Source organism: Atta cephalotes, assembly GCF_000143395.1.
Source record: "Atta cephalotes unplaced genomic scaffold scaffold00014, whole genome shotgun sequence".
Classification (NCBI taxonomy): Eukaryota; Metazoa; Arthropoda; class Insecta; order Hymenoptera; family Formicidae; genus Atta; species Atta cephalotes.
Window position 1 is genome coordinate 639289 of NW_012130078.1, and position 13936 is coordinate 653224.

At 29.6% G+C, this 13936-nt stretch overlaps 1 protein-coding gene across 1 annotated transcript in view; it reads right to left on the minus strand.

Moving 5' to 3' along the window:
* Nucleotides 1-3407: 3407 nt before the first annotated feature.
* The window catches only part of LOC105617741 (ADP-ribosylation factor-related protein 1), a 12731-nt gene continuing 2202 nt past the window's right edge, over nucleotides 3408-13936 (minus strand). Inside the window, exons 3-5 of the mRNA XM_012199294.1 lie at nucleotides 12948-13029; nucleotides 12550-12721; nucleotides 3408-3507 (exon numbers count right to left, since the gene is read on the minus strand). Of these exons, the coding sequence (XP_012054684.1) occupies nucleotides 3408-3507; nucleotides 12550-12721; nucleotides 12948-13029 (354 nt within the window). The remainder of the gene's footprint in view (nucleotides 3508-12549; nucleotides 12722-12947; nucleotides 13030-13936) is intronic.

Sequence of the window (13936 nt, forward strand, 5' to 3'; positions counted from 1 at the left end):
AAATTCTATCTTTCGTCCCCTATCTCTATTCTCTCGTGTCACATCTCTCGCCTTTAATCTTTCTAGTCTCGTCTCATCTCTCTCTGACCATCTCTTTTTCGTTTCATCTCTGATCTCTTTTCGTTCTCACTATCGTCTCTATCTCTTTCGTTTTCTTCTTGTTTCTCACTCTCGTCTCACTCTTCTTTCTTATTTCCAATGTCTTGTCTTGCCTCTGTCATCTCTTTCATTAAAAAATAAATAGTTTAGGAGATATTTTTTATATAAAAAATATACCAAAATGAATCATAAAATATCTCAAATTATTAATTAATATTAACAAATATTGAAAAGATCAGATTTTGTTGAAATTGTGCTACTTTTAATGCGATTTTCACACATTGCCATCAGATTAGTTTGTCATTGATGGTAACTTTCAGGATATTCTAATAAAAGTATACAGATTGGAATATTTTAGAAACATACTTTGAAGAAAGAAGATTATATTATCTTCTAATCCTTGCCTTTTCTTTTTAGATCTTTTCTTTCAATAAATCTGAAAATAAAATACAGCATAAAGAATCAATTCTTTTATAATTATAAAGAATTCTTTCATAATTATAAAAAATAGAGAGAATAAATTAATAGAGATTGTAAAACTTATCTGATATTGAAGAGAAACTTTTAACACTTTGAAAAGAGATATCTTTTATATTATATTAATCAAGTAATTTTAACTTCAATACACAACCTCAATTGTCAATCACATTTATATTAATCAAAGTAAAAATCTCGACGATGATAGCCGCTCATGAAGTAAGCAGCATTATGAGAGAACTAATCAGCATCACGGAAAAACGGCAACAATAAACTTCGAGAGATGCGAGCAATCAACTTAACGTCTCCTTTTTTAGGATTATCAATAGCTAATCGCATGACCGCGTCTGCGTCATTGTATTTCTCAGATAATTCTTTATTATTTTTAATTTTAAAAAAGATGCCTCTGCAATTGCCACAGATATTGGCACAGTTAATAAGATCCATAATGCTCTGTTACTAAATTTGAAAAGATTTCCAGAAAACCATTTTTAGTTAATTCATTTAAAATATCAAGTAAAGTAGAGCTTTATATTTACAAGAGCTGTCTATTAAAATTTTGCGGCCCTCCAAATTTTGCGCCCTATGCTGGAGCATACCTGCTTAGTGCCTCGAAACGCCTCTGCTCTTCGGTGCCTCCACTTTCAGTCTATGGCTGCTTTCCTTTTAAGAGATAGTGATTGACACATAAATGTCGTTCTTTGTTATTATGTTGAATGTCAAAAAGGATAAAACGTTTGTATCTTCTAAAAGAAAAGCAGCTTTTGTTAAAAACTCCTAAAAACGGCAGAGACAGAACGTTTCTGTCGATTTGTGTCATCAGTGCTCATTTCTACCAATGTAAATTAACTTTAATTTCGGTTCAACTTATTCTTCTTTTTAATTTTTATAACTAGAAAAAGATATAATAGAATAAAATTAAACTTATTAAAAACATCTCACATTGATTGGGTCTGATTGAGCTTTAGGCTTCACCAGATTCCACCATAAGATTATCTTTAATCTTTTTTGGTTCAATTTATTTTTTATAATTCTAAAGAATTATATAAAAAATAAACAAGAAGTTAAACTGAGATTAAAGTCAATCCTACATGAATGGAACTTAAATTGAAAAACATCTATAATCTCATACACAAAAGAATCATTTAATGTGCATGGACGTTAAGATTTTTTATTTTTGTCGGAACTAATCACTAATCGTTTTCATTTTAACATTTTGTTATTTTTACAACTTATTTAATAACGCTGATTCGATTTACCTGTGAAAATTGAAGGGGAAGAATTGTTATTAGCTGTATCATCTTCATGTGCGGAAATGGAACCAACTTTTAGAAAAAAATAGTCTGATGGAAAATTTTGATAAGATAGAGCTTTTATGCGAGTGGATACTGAGAAGACAAATCTCGCATGGATAATCCTGAAAGCGGGACAATTTCGATCTCAAATTCGCCGAAATTATCACCGATACTTCTGGTCCACGAAAACGATCTTTACTTTTGCCTCTCGCGATAAGATAACTCACATGTTGCATATGTTCAAGTCGACAGGAGCTACAAGGAACTGCAAGTATCTCCAGACAAGTGTCATTGCACAACTGATATTGACATGGCCATATTATTTTTTTGTCGGTACAAACTACACGTAGAACGCATAATCGAGTGATGGCATAAGATGTATTATCTTAATTAAAACTTAATAAAGAACAATAGATTTATAGTGGATGGACAATAGATTTATGTATACCAAAGTTTTCATATTTCATGTTTATGTATCAAATTTCGCTATCGTTTCGCTAACGTCATCTTTTTTCACAAGAGAAGGAAAATTTGGATTCTACAACCATACTTAGTATTTTAAACATGATACATGATTACATGCTTCAATTAGTTCATTGATCTCTTCTCTTGAGAAGTTTCTTAAAACACTATATAGATAATTTTAATCTTCGAAAAGATACAATCATATAATGCATAATTTCGATAAACATCCTCTATTACAAAACAGCTATTACAAAACAATTCCTTTTTCGATAGGTTTATGTATAGTCTCTTACTGGAAAGCTCTCATATAGAATTGCGTTCACTGTCAGTGCTGAAAGTTTGTAGTGCACGTAACGTATACTATAGACTACAGATTTTCAGTACTACTAGCAGAATATCGAAACGCAGTCTGTATGAGAATTTCGCAGTACACATCGACAGGAATCATTTTGTCTTCGTTTGATATATTGAATGAAACAGAAAAACAAAATAACTCCTATGTCTTTTGTTGGAAAGCTCCCATTATAAGCTGAATAAATCACCTTCTATTGAGTTCTGGCGGCAAGACACTCCAATCCTCGGTGTCGTAGTAAGGCCACATGGTATGTAATAATGTTAAATAAATAAGGAGCTTACGGCCAAAAAGAAGCGCACCGCACAAAATCACAATCTATACCAAACAGAATACGTACAGTTGCGCGATCAGTTTTGTACATTCTTTATCACTAATATAATAGCAACGGGACAAGGTGTGGATATTATCTCTTATCTCGGCGACTACCTTGATATCAGGCATTCACACTCATACAAATCCAGTTCTAAGCGAGATCTGATAAATCATTTTACAGTAAATTTTAGAATGCTCTTAGAAATGAACGTTCCTATTATCTGTGTGCAATTTTAATATACATTCTTCTTATATATCTAAAAGGAGATAATGTATATTCGATTAAAAAGAAATTCTTTATTCATAGAAATACATGCGATATAAATATGTACAGTGCGTTAATATCGCAATGTATTATATATATTTACATATTAATATAAATTACCAAAGAATTAGAGACACAGCTAAGATAAGGAATTGTCGTCCTGATTACGAGGCGGTCGTATATCACTGTTTCTTTTGACGCAATCCACCAACCAATGTATGCCTTCATCTACTCCATCCCTTTTCAAATTATAGACCGTTATTTTATGTTATATAAAAAGTATACTATTAAAGATCCGCTTAAGAGGAGATTCCTGAGATTATTTTGAGAAAAATTTTATTACCAAAATATTTTCTTTAACATAACAAATATCAATAATTAGAAATATCAGTAATTATATCTTCGCATAATCTTTATATTACTTAATATTTACAAGAGGCAAAACTTAGCTTTCACTTTCAGCATTTTATATCATACTCGAACGCACAAATTTTAAACAGTATCTTTTGTTAACTTTAAATGATGCAAAAATTATTATAGCCTTGACATTTTTTGGGATAAGAATTTTCGTCTTAAAATAATCTTAGCAGTCCCTTAAGCGTTGGTCTTTACGTGGACACCCTGTATATACAAGTGTCCCAATAATCACTTATTACCACCTGAAATATCTTCTAATCCATAAGGTTTAAAAATTCTTACACGGACTCTGATAATGGTTATTTATACATTGAAGATGACCCAAATTTAGAGTCGAAACGTTTGTACTATTGATTAATACATACATATTTAATTACTAGAGAGTTATCGATTTTTAAAAGTAACTCGTTACAATTACCGTCATTTTTAACTTTTCGTAATTTTCTGTTACTTTGTTAAAATCGACGATCAAACACAGCGGACGAGGAGCTTTCTAGTCTAGCGCTATAAGTGACTTGTGTCTAAATCGAGTAGAAACGATAAATATAACTGTAAAATTACCGTTATCAAAAAAATATAATTACCGTTACATACAGTTATCAAAAAAAATAATGCAGTTACTAGTAAAGTTGCCAAAAGTAACTTGTAACTTCGTAACAAGTAACGAGTTACTTTCATTCCCTGTTGATTATACACGATCAACCGTGTCGGTTCCCATTGGCATTATCGTTCCCTTTGTTCGATTAATCTTTGGAATCTGTTTTAACTCTCAGACCACAAGGAGTGGGCATAATCCCACCCGATTTTCATAATTCAGGCATTCAAACATTTTGAACAGTGGTGCTGAAACTGAAGGGGAAAAATTTAAGTTTCACCTCTACAATTCCTTTTCGGCAACCTTCTAATGCGTCATTAGCTTAATTGTATGGTGTAAAGTACGTGTTGGGGTTACTCTAATCCCTTGTGGATACGTCAAAAAATCCGGACTTACTGTAAAGTTGAAATGTAAGTAGATATGATTAATTGCATTATTTATGATTTTAATCATGAGTACACATCATAAAAAAATGATTTAATTCAATTTTAATATCCGAAAAAGACTTCTTCTTCTTCCTCGTTAATGATTCCCGCGGTCAATACTAAATATAATAATAAATTGTTAATATTTATAGAAGAACATTAGGATTACTTTTTTTTATTTATTTCTATCAAAATTCAAAGATTTTCGATTTATGATTAGTTCCGTAAAACTGAAAAATCACTCATTTTCACTTTGCAAAAAAATATCGTTTTTAGAACAAATCACAAAAACGCATATAGTTTCTTAAAATTCAACTCATTTATTGATTCATCACTAATAAAATCTTTTTTCGTTTATTTTTGACAAAAAGATGAGGTTTTGAAAAAATTCGTTGTTTTCACGTTTTTTTCCGATCCCTTTTTACTTATTACAAAATATCTTTTGTGTTACATTTTAAACTTTCTAACTCAAACATTCTTTTTTTTTCAGTCTTCAAACGATAAATTAAAAAAAAATTAGTTAAAATCGATGCACAATATGAGATACAAGCAAAAAAAAACGCTGAGTTACAAATACTCATAGGATGGGTAGATATAGGAACTGCCAGAGTTGTGTATACTGAGGGTTAATATTAATTATTTAAAAAAATGAAGTTGAAACCTTAAAATCTTCGCAGTGCTTCCATCAGGACAAAAATTACTACCGCCATCATATGACCTTCTTCGTACCATGCAATTTTGATTCTACAAATTTCTTTTTTGGATTTTATGAATTCAAAGATATTTCAGGATAATGGTTATTGGCATATGTATATATAGTTATTGGGAGATATATATGTATATATACAGGATGTCCCGAAATTTTTTTTTCGACAAGCGCTCTTATGTATGATGTGACCCATTTCAAACCTAATCAAACATCTCGGAAAAATAATCTATTAAAAAAAATAATCTGTTCTGACTATATATATATATGTTTAAGCAATTATATTTTTTTCTTTACACTAATTGATTCCTCTTATTATTCTGTTCATAAAATATTAAGATACAATTATCAAAAAATTAGTAGTTAATGAGATATTTGACACGCATATACGCACGCACGCACGCACACACAGTGGTCCACTTAAATCGATCATTTGAAATATCTCGCTTTTTGATAATAATATAAAATGTTTCAAATGAAAGTGGAATGGCTTCGAGGGAAACGTATTTTGGTTTTTTTTTCTAGATGAAGGTGTCAAAGAGATATGAAGGTCTCCTCCATTTTCTTAAATGAAATTGTATAATTTTTTTTACACAATATGATTCTTTTAATTATTCTGTATATAAAAATATTAGAATAGAGGTATCAAAAAACCATTAGTTTACGAGATATTACTTTTTTTTCCGGCATATATTGACATAAAATATTAAATAACTCATAAACTATTAATTTTTTAATAATCGTACCTTAAGTTTTTAATAATCGTATTTTAAGTACTTTAAATAGCATAATAAGATGAATCAATTGGTATAAACAATATTAAGAATTTTTAAACCACATATGTGAGAACACAATCAATACTAGAAATTAAAATGCCTATAACGATCGAAGCTGGATCTTCATTGCTTAAATAATTCAATCTTGAATTACTATATATCCCGTATACAAATGTACTTGCATATATTGCACTATATTGCAGTCTTTTGAACTGCGCACTGAATTATTTTTCTGGACTAAATACAATTAAACTATTCTAATTAAATTAATAACGAAGTATTGATTGTATTCTCACATATGCGATCTAAAAATAAAGATTTTTAATATTGTTTATATTGTCGTTGATTGTATTCTCACATATGCGATCTAAAAATAAAGATTTTTAATATTGTTTATATTGTCGCCTGTAAGAAAGACATTGCTTACTGATTATTGCGAAGAATATTACTAAGGCTTCGTTCTAAATCTAAAGGTTTAGGACGCTCATACAGAATATAGAGAGATCCGGATTTGATTTCTGATTGAAGTAATATTTTTCGCAATAAATTTATTAACAGTTTTTTCAATATATTAACAGCTTTATAATATGATGCATGATTGTAACATCAAATTATTAAAATTTAATTCGCGATTACTAGAGTAGTTTAATTGCGTTTAGTCTGGAAAAACAATTCAGCTCGCAGTTCAAAAGATTACAAGATTATGGTATATATGCAAGTACATATATTTTACATCATCCATCCTGAGCAGGTAGAACGGACTAAACTGAATCGAACAGTCCTGTACCATTTTACATTTTTCGCAATGATTAACGAGATATTAATTATTAAAAATTGCTAAATATTGGTTTTTAATAATTTTGTACTCAAATGCTATCAACTTTACAGAAAAACAGTAAAAAATAAAAATTGTTTATTTTCTTATGATGTAAAAATAAAAAATGCAGTACTAAAAATTTGATAAAAAATTTTGAAAAAATTCTTAGTGTTCTATGAGAAAAAAATGATTTTTGTCTGTTGCAATTGTTCTGTAATTGTAAAATTGATAATATTTGTATAGTAAAAAATTATTGAAAACCAATATTTAACGATTTTTAATATATCTATTAATTAATATCTCGTTAACCATTGCAAAAATCGCAAAATGATAGAGGACTTTTCGACTTAGTTTACGCTCTATCTAAGATAGGTAATGCCAAAATTTAAGAACACCCTATATATATATCGTAAATTTCTTTTTTAGAGATCCTAAAGTCGTCTATTTATCAACTTAACCATATATAATTTTTATATAACAATTACTTTTTTCCTATCTTACTGATTTGAAAATCCTTTTTAAGGATTAAAATATATGTATTAATACGAATACGTGTCTGTGAGATAGAATTTATGCTGAAAAAATTAAAAAATGGAGATCTTTACCATTTCTAACATGACGTTCCAGAGCTGTTATATCATAACAAGATTTGTTTTATATAAAAGCTGTCCAATCTATTTACGAAATAGTAGTCCTCAGATCAGTAGTTTTGCATGAAGAAAGCATGGAGAACTTAAAATTGAATTTAGACTAATTAAAACGTAATTGTTATACGAAAATTTAGTATGGCATGCGTGAGTGATGTATCAATAAGAAGTTTGAACCGTGCAAGAACTTTAGCCGAAAAAAAAGGAAGGAGGGAACCTAATGACGCGTAAATCGTCTGTGTGTAAGTGCTATTTTCAATATGACTAATCGTCTTTAGGATCCTTTTAAATGATTTTGCGGCAACTTCACTGATACATTTATATGTGGAATAATCAGAGGAATCATATTAAGTAAAATAATCATATAATTCTATTTTTTTTAATGGCGATACTATTTAATATTTATATGACGGTAAAAAAATTGACTTTTCGGAAACTAATTTTACCAATATTTGCATTCCTTCAAATCATATAATTATATGAAAAATTTTTTCATATTTTTCGTATTTTCCGAGATATTCATTATGTTTGAGATAGGTCGCCCTATGTGCATATGTGTGTGTGTTTATGTGTGCATATGTTGTGTGTGTTTATGTGTGCATATGTTGTGTGTGCTATATGTGCATACATATATAATGAATACTAACTAATTGAAGTCCCACAAAAATCAAACAAATCCATTTTTCTTTAAAATCTGAATTATAGTCAAATCGTTTTCTGTTAGCAATATTACATCGTGAACAATTTTATTCCAAGAATCAAACAAAAAACAGAAAATATAACATTTGTAAAGAATGTTTTTGTTAACAGCAATTTGTAAAATTTTGGAAATAAAAAAAATTATTGCTTTATACTTTAATAATATTTCTTCTTCATTTATAAAAAGATAAATGTAAAATATTAAATAAGGGATATAAATAGATAATAAATAAGAAATTTCTGGAAAAACCAAACAAGTCTAGAGGTCCTTTATTTATTTTTTTTCAAAATAAGTCCCCAAAATATTAAGGGATTATATCCGACTGAATACCTGAAAACATAGAATGATTTCGGGAATTTTTTGCAGTTAAGTAATAAAATAAGTGAAAATTCAATTTGAAGACCTTTAAATTTGCATATGCTGTGGAGATGCTGGACCAAATTATTGACACATTGCAGATCGATAAAAATTTCCGAATTTATTGAACGAAATAAAAAATCCATTTACAAGATTAGACACAAAATTGTGGAAGGGGAGCTACAGGATGGACTTTACATTAAAATCGAAAAAAAAGTTAAAACTTATTTATTTTTCAATTAGTAGAGCTGTCACCTGGCGTAGACATTTTCTTGATGCAAAATTATTATATAATATATGGACAAAACGATAGTGCATCACCCTTCTGATTACGATAAACGAACATTGTTAATGAAAAGATTAAAAGCTTAAAAAAAGATTTATATTAATCTGTAAATTACATATACATACGAATATTGAGTAAAGACTCAGAATGATAAACAAAGCAGCAGTAATTGTGTCTACTATTAAATACTCGATCTTGCAAGAGTGGCGTTGCAATATGTTAGGCAAGATGTATGTATTTGAATGAGACAAGAGACAATGAGAACGATAATATTCGTATAATAAGAAATGAATTAAAAATGTCACATTATATTATCTTTTTTGTTTGGAATTTAAAAAGTCTCAACATCGATCAAATTCAGCCACAATTCTAGCACATTCTTATATTTTTTTATGTGAAGATGTTAACGCAGGAGTTTTGCAAGTGAGACTATTTTTTTCCATAGATCTCTGTGGCTTACAGTAGAAATTCTGTATATATTTTCAGTAGGAATAAAAAGCAAAATTTTTTTATAATCATTAAATTTGCTAGAGAAGTACACACATATATGTTAATTAAAACACACGTATATATTAATTTTTGCAGAAAAAAAATATCATTAATAATAATTTCATTTTCCAAAAAATTTATTAATAAAAAAGTTTTTAACCGATAAAAATCATGTATATTTCTCTAAAAAATTTAGTTTAGCAAATACTGTAAAAATTCAAGTGGTTCGAATAAAATTTGTTAAAGTTATGCTACAAACACCGTGAAGAAAGAAGCAATTTCACTTGTAGAACTCTAGCGTCATCTTGACAAAAAAAAAAAAATGATATAGCTTAAGGATGTAGTAGCTTAAGTGGTTGTAAAAATTGACCAATCAAATCGAATGTGAAGAGAATATTTGGACTGTGACTGGTCAATTCTTACAACTACAACCACTTACAATTACGCTTATGATTATTGTAGAAATAATCCTAAGAATTCAACGTTACTTATTCGTATAAACTACATGTTTGTGAATTATTATTTCATAAGAACTGATTGCAAAATTTTCATATCAAGCAAATGTTGTTAAGACTTGATAGTTTGAGACGTCATGTTATACTAGAAATGATGAAAAATATATCAATTTCGAAATTTTTTGTCGTTCTCAGCATAAACTCCATCTCACAAACATTAATAGTATTAATGCGTATACTTTAATCTCAGAAAAAAATTTTCGAATCTATGAAAGAGAATGTATTTGTTGTACAAAAATTGCATGATTTAGTCGGTAAAATAGACGGCTTTAGGATCCCCTTAAGAGGATACTAAAGTCCTACCATCATTTCCATTCGATGAAAAATCTCCGAATTGGATTTACGGATTGCAAAATTGTTATTACAGAATTAAATTAAAACGCACAAACAGGACCTCAGCTGCATTAGATTTCATGAGAAAATTGAAAAAAGTTGAAAAATTCTTTTTACTTATATAACTGTCACTTCAAGTACATATTTGATATAAACGTTTTATAGTCCATATCTTAAAAATAAGCATACAACTAAGATCATATTACTGGAACGAACGGTACTGAGTTTATAGAATTAAAGGTAAATTTTCACGAGTTGTTCAAACCGGCTGTTTTGCAACAAAAAGGATTACTTGATCAAAATTGACGAATATCAAGTGTCCATTTTGATTACGTGAACTTTTTTGTCGTTGAAACAGATTAGAGCTCGTAAAAATTTACCTTATAATTGAAAGTCTAGAAGAAAAGTATTTTCATCGAATAAAAAATATGTGTATACGAATGCTTTGTGAAGACTAGGAATATCAATAGAACCGAAATTCCATATAATAATAATTATACGATCTTGCGATAGATGGCGCTAGAATATATTACATAAGGACTGATGTATACGTTGAATAAGACCATCGACATATAGAATAGACTATCGATGGCGGTAATGGGGATAGAAACACGAGTAGAGCAAGAGGCAAATAAATGGACATAAAGAGAATCAAGGCAGAGTGGAATGAAGAATGTTTCTCTTCTCTGATTGGTTCCGCCATTTATAGCTCACATGCATGTGTATATGTACATATATGTTATACACACAATACTAATGCGGTGCAATAGTTCCATCATATTTCTATCATATCTATCATATCTCCAGTTCCATCATATCTCCTGCTCACTTCAATGGCACGCTAAACATGACGGTTTTCGAGTAGTCCGCTCCACTCTCCCTTGATTCTCTCTGAATGGATGAACGTTATCTCTGTTTACTAGCTTGATTGGTTGTTGTTGATCCAGCAGTATTGCTGCAATCAATTAGGCTTAGTAAACAGAGAAAGAACATTCATTTATCTGCCTCTCACTATTCTTGTTTCTACCGCCATCAGTAGATCATTCTGGCAGCGCGCTATCAACGCTATTTGTGTCATACTATCCTTGTTTGATAGATGATGAAAATAGAATAACATAAATAGCGCTAATAGCATCTCTCCGATCCTAGCCTATATATGTTGATGAGTGAGATAGAATGATATTAATAATATAATGTAAGAAATGAATTAAAGATGTTACTATTATTTGGAATTAAAATTTGGAATTAAAAAAAATGTCTGTACTATCGACCTTGATCAAGTTCAAGTTTGGTTCTTCCTTTGATTTAGAATTCCTTTAAGCTATGCATATTAAAGAATTTTCACTTATTTTATTACTCAACTGCAAAAAATTCCCCAAATTACCACATATTTTCAGGTGTTTACTCGAATAATCCCTTAATCAAAGCTTAAAACTTTGTTTTTATGTCTATTACATGTTCATATTAAAATTATTATTGGCTGTGTATTCACATAAATGATCCAATAAGATCCTTATTATTTAAAATTATTATATTTACATAATGAATAGTTTTCGAAAATGCAGTTTTTTGTTTTCTGAAAATTTAATTTTTTAGACTTGTTTCATTTTTATGAAAACTTTTCAATTATGTAAGTACGCGCGCGCGCACATGCATACGCACGCACGCACGCACACACACACACACACGCACGCACGCGCGCACACGCACGCACACACACACGCACACACGCGCACGCACACGCGCACGCACACGCGCACGCACACGCGCACGCGCACACACACACACACACACACACACACACACACACACACACACACACACACACACACACACACACACACACACACACACACACACCTACGTGTACAGCCAGCTAGTCACCGAAAGATTGCATTTTTTCTTCGATTTCAGGATGGACTCAACTTGCTCTCCGAGTGATTAGTTCTTACTCAAGGATCTATAAATAAGAACCAATTGTTCGGTGAGTAAGCTGCATTCCGAAACCCATCGAAAAAAAGTTGCAGTCTTTCTATGACTAGTTGTACACATACATACATATATATGCATACGTACATATACATGCAAGCATAGGAGGGAGGAAGGGGGAAAGGGAGAGAGAGGAAGAGAGGGGAAATAGAGAGAGAGAGAGCACTGAAAATTATATAAATAATATAAATGGTGTGAATCAACGAAATAAAGTACTAATTTTGCTTACCCATTAAGGGCCGATACAGGCATCACCATGCAATCTCTTCTACCAATTAAATGCGCACTTTGATTGAATATTGGCTTCACTTCTCTGACACCCATACAATCAGGTACATCTTGCTTATTTGCCAGTACCAATAATGGTACGCCAATTAGATGCTCAGATGATATCACCTTATCTAAGAGGAAAATACACATATTTTTACCATTTGTACAATATTTATATGTGCCTCATTAAAATAAAGGAAATAATTTTTAATTTTTTAAGAAAAAAGCTATTTTAAACTTATAGTTTTATTTAAAAATGTATATTGAAATATTAAAAATGTTTTTATACTGTTATTTTACTTACAATTGGAGCTTATCCAATTTAATAAATCAAAATATAATTAGAGAATATCTTACCAAAAGTTTCTTTGGAATCTGGTATTCTATCACGATCAGATGAGTCAACAATATAAATCACAGCGTGAGATTCTGCATAATACTGTAAGTATAAACTAATATTATCATTCACTAATTCATATATATTAATTCTAATTATATTCTATCTAATTATCTTATACTAATGATGAGAATTATAATTCCATAAATAAAAAAAAATATAAAAAAAATGACAATATATTATTTGTTTTTGTATAAAAGTTTTTAAAAGAGGACATAGAACTTTTTTGATTTCAAAAAGTAAGCCTTTTCCAGGGTTATTTTTTTTAGAAAAAATATGTGCAAAGATATGTGAGCTCATTTTTTATAAATAAAATTACATATTTTTTACTATTAATCATAATTTTATTTTATATTTCACTGCATATCCCATTCTTCCTAGGTCATGCATGTTTCATACCAGAAATACAATATCTCCAACTTGATTCATCTGAAATAAAAAAATCAAAAAGAGTCAAACTATATTAAAGATTAATAATCCCTATTAGAAACAATTTTGAATTTTGAATTTTTAACAAAATGATGAATTTTCAAACTTAATGAATCGATTTTCAGCAAAAATTTTAAATTTCTTTTTATAAAAAAAGCATTTGATTTTTAATATACTTTAATATACTCTTTTTGAATTTTTTGTTTCAGATGAACCAGGTTAGAGATATTTCTCGTACTGTGAAATGCCATGTAAATATGCCTAGGAAGAAGGAAGATATTTTTTAGTGAAACATAATTAAAATATATAATTAATATTAGGTGTACAACTTTGTTTCCGCCGTTTTCCTATAGATGGCTTTAGCGGTAAGGGGGGTGGTCGAAATAAACAGATCATAGACATCATACAATAACTTGGGCATCTGTCAACATAATTCTCATAGAAACATTAGTCGATTTGTGTCTGCATCATAAAGTTATTCTCGATTGAAAATGTCAGTTTACGAGCCAAATTCTCGTCA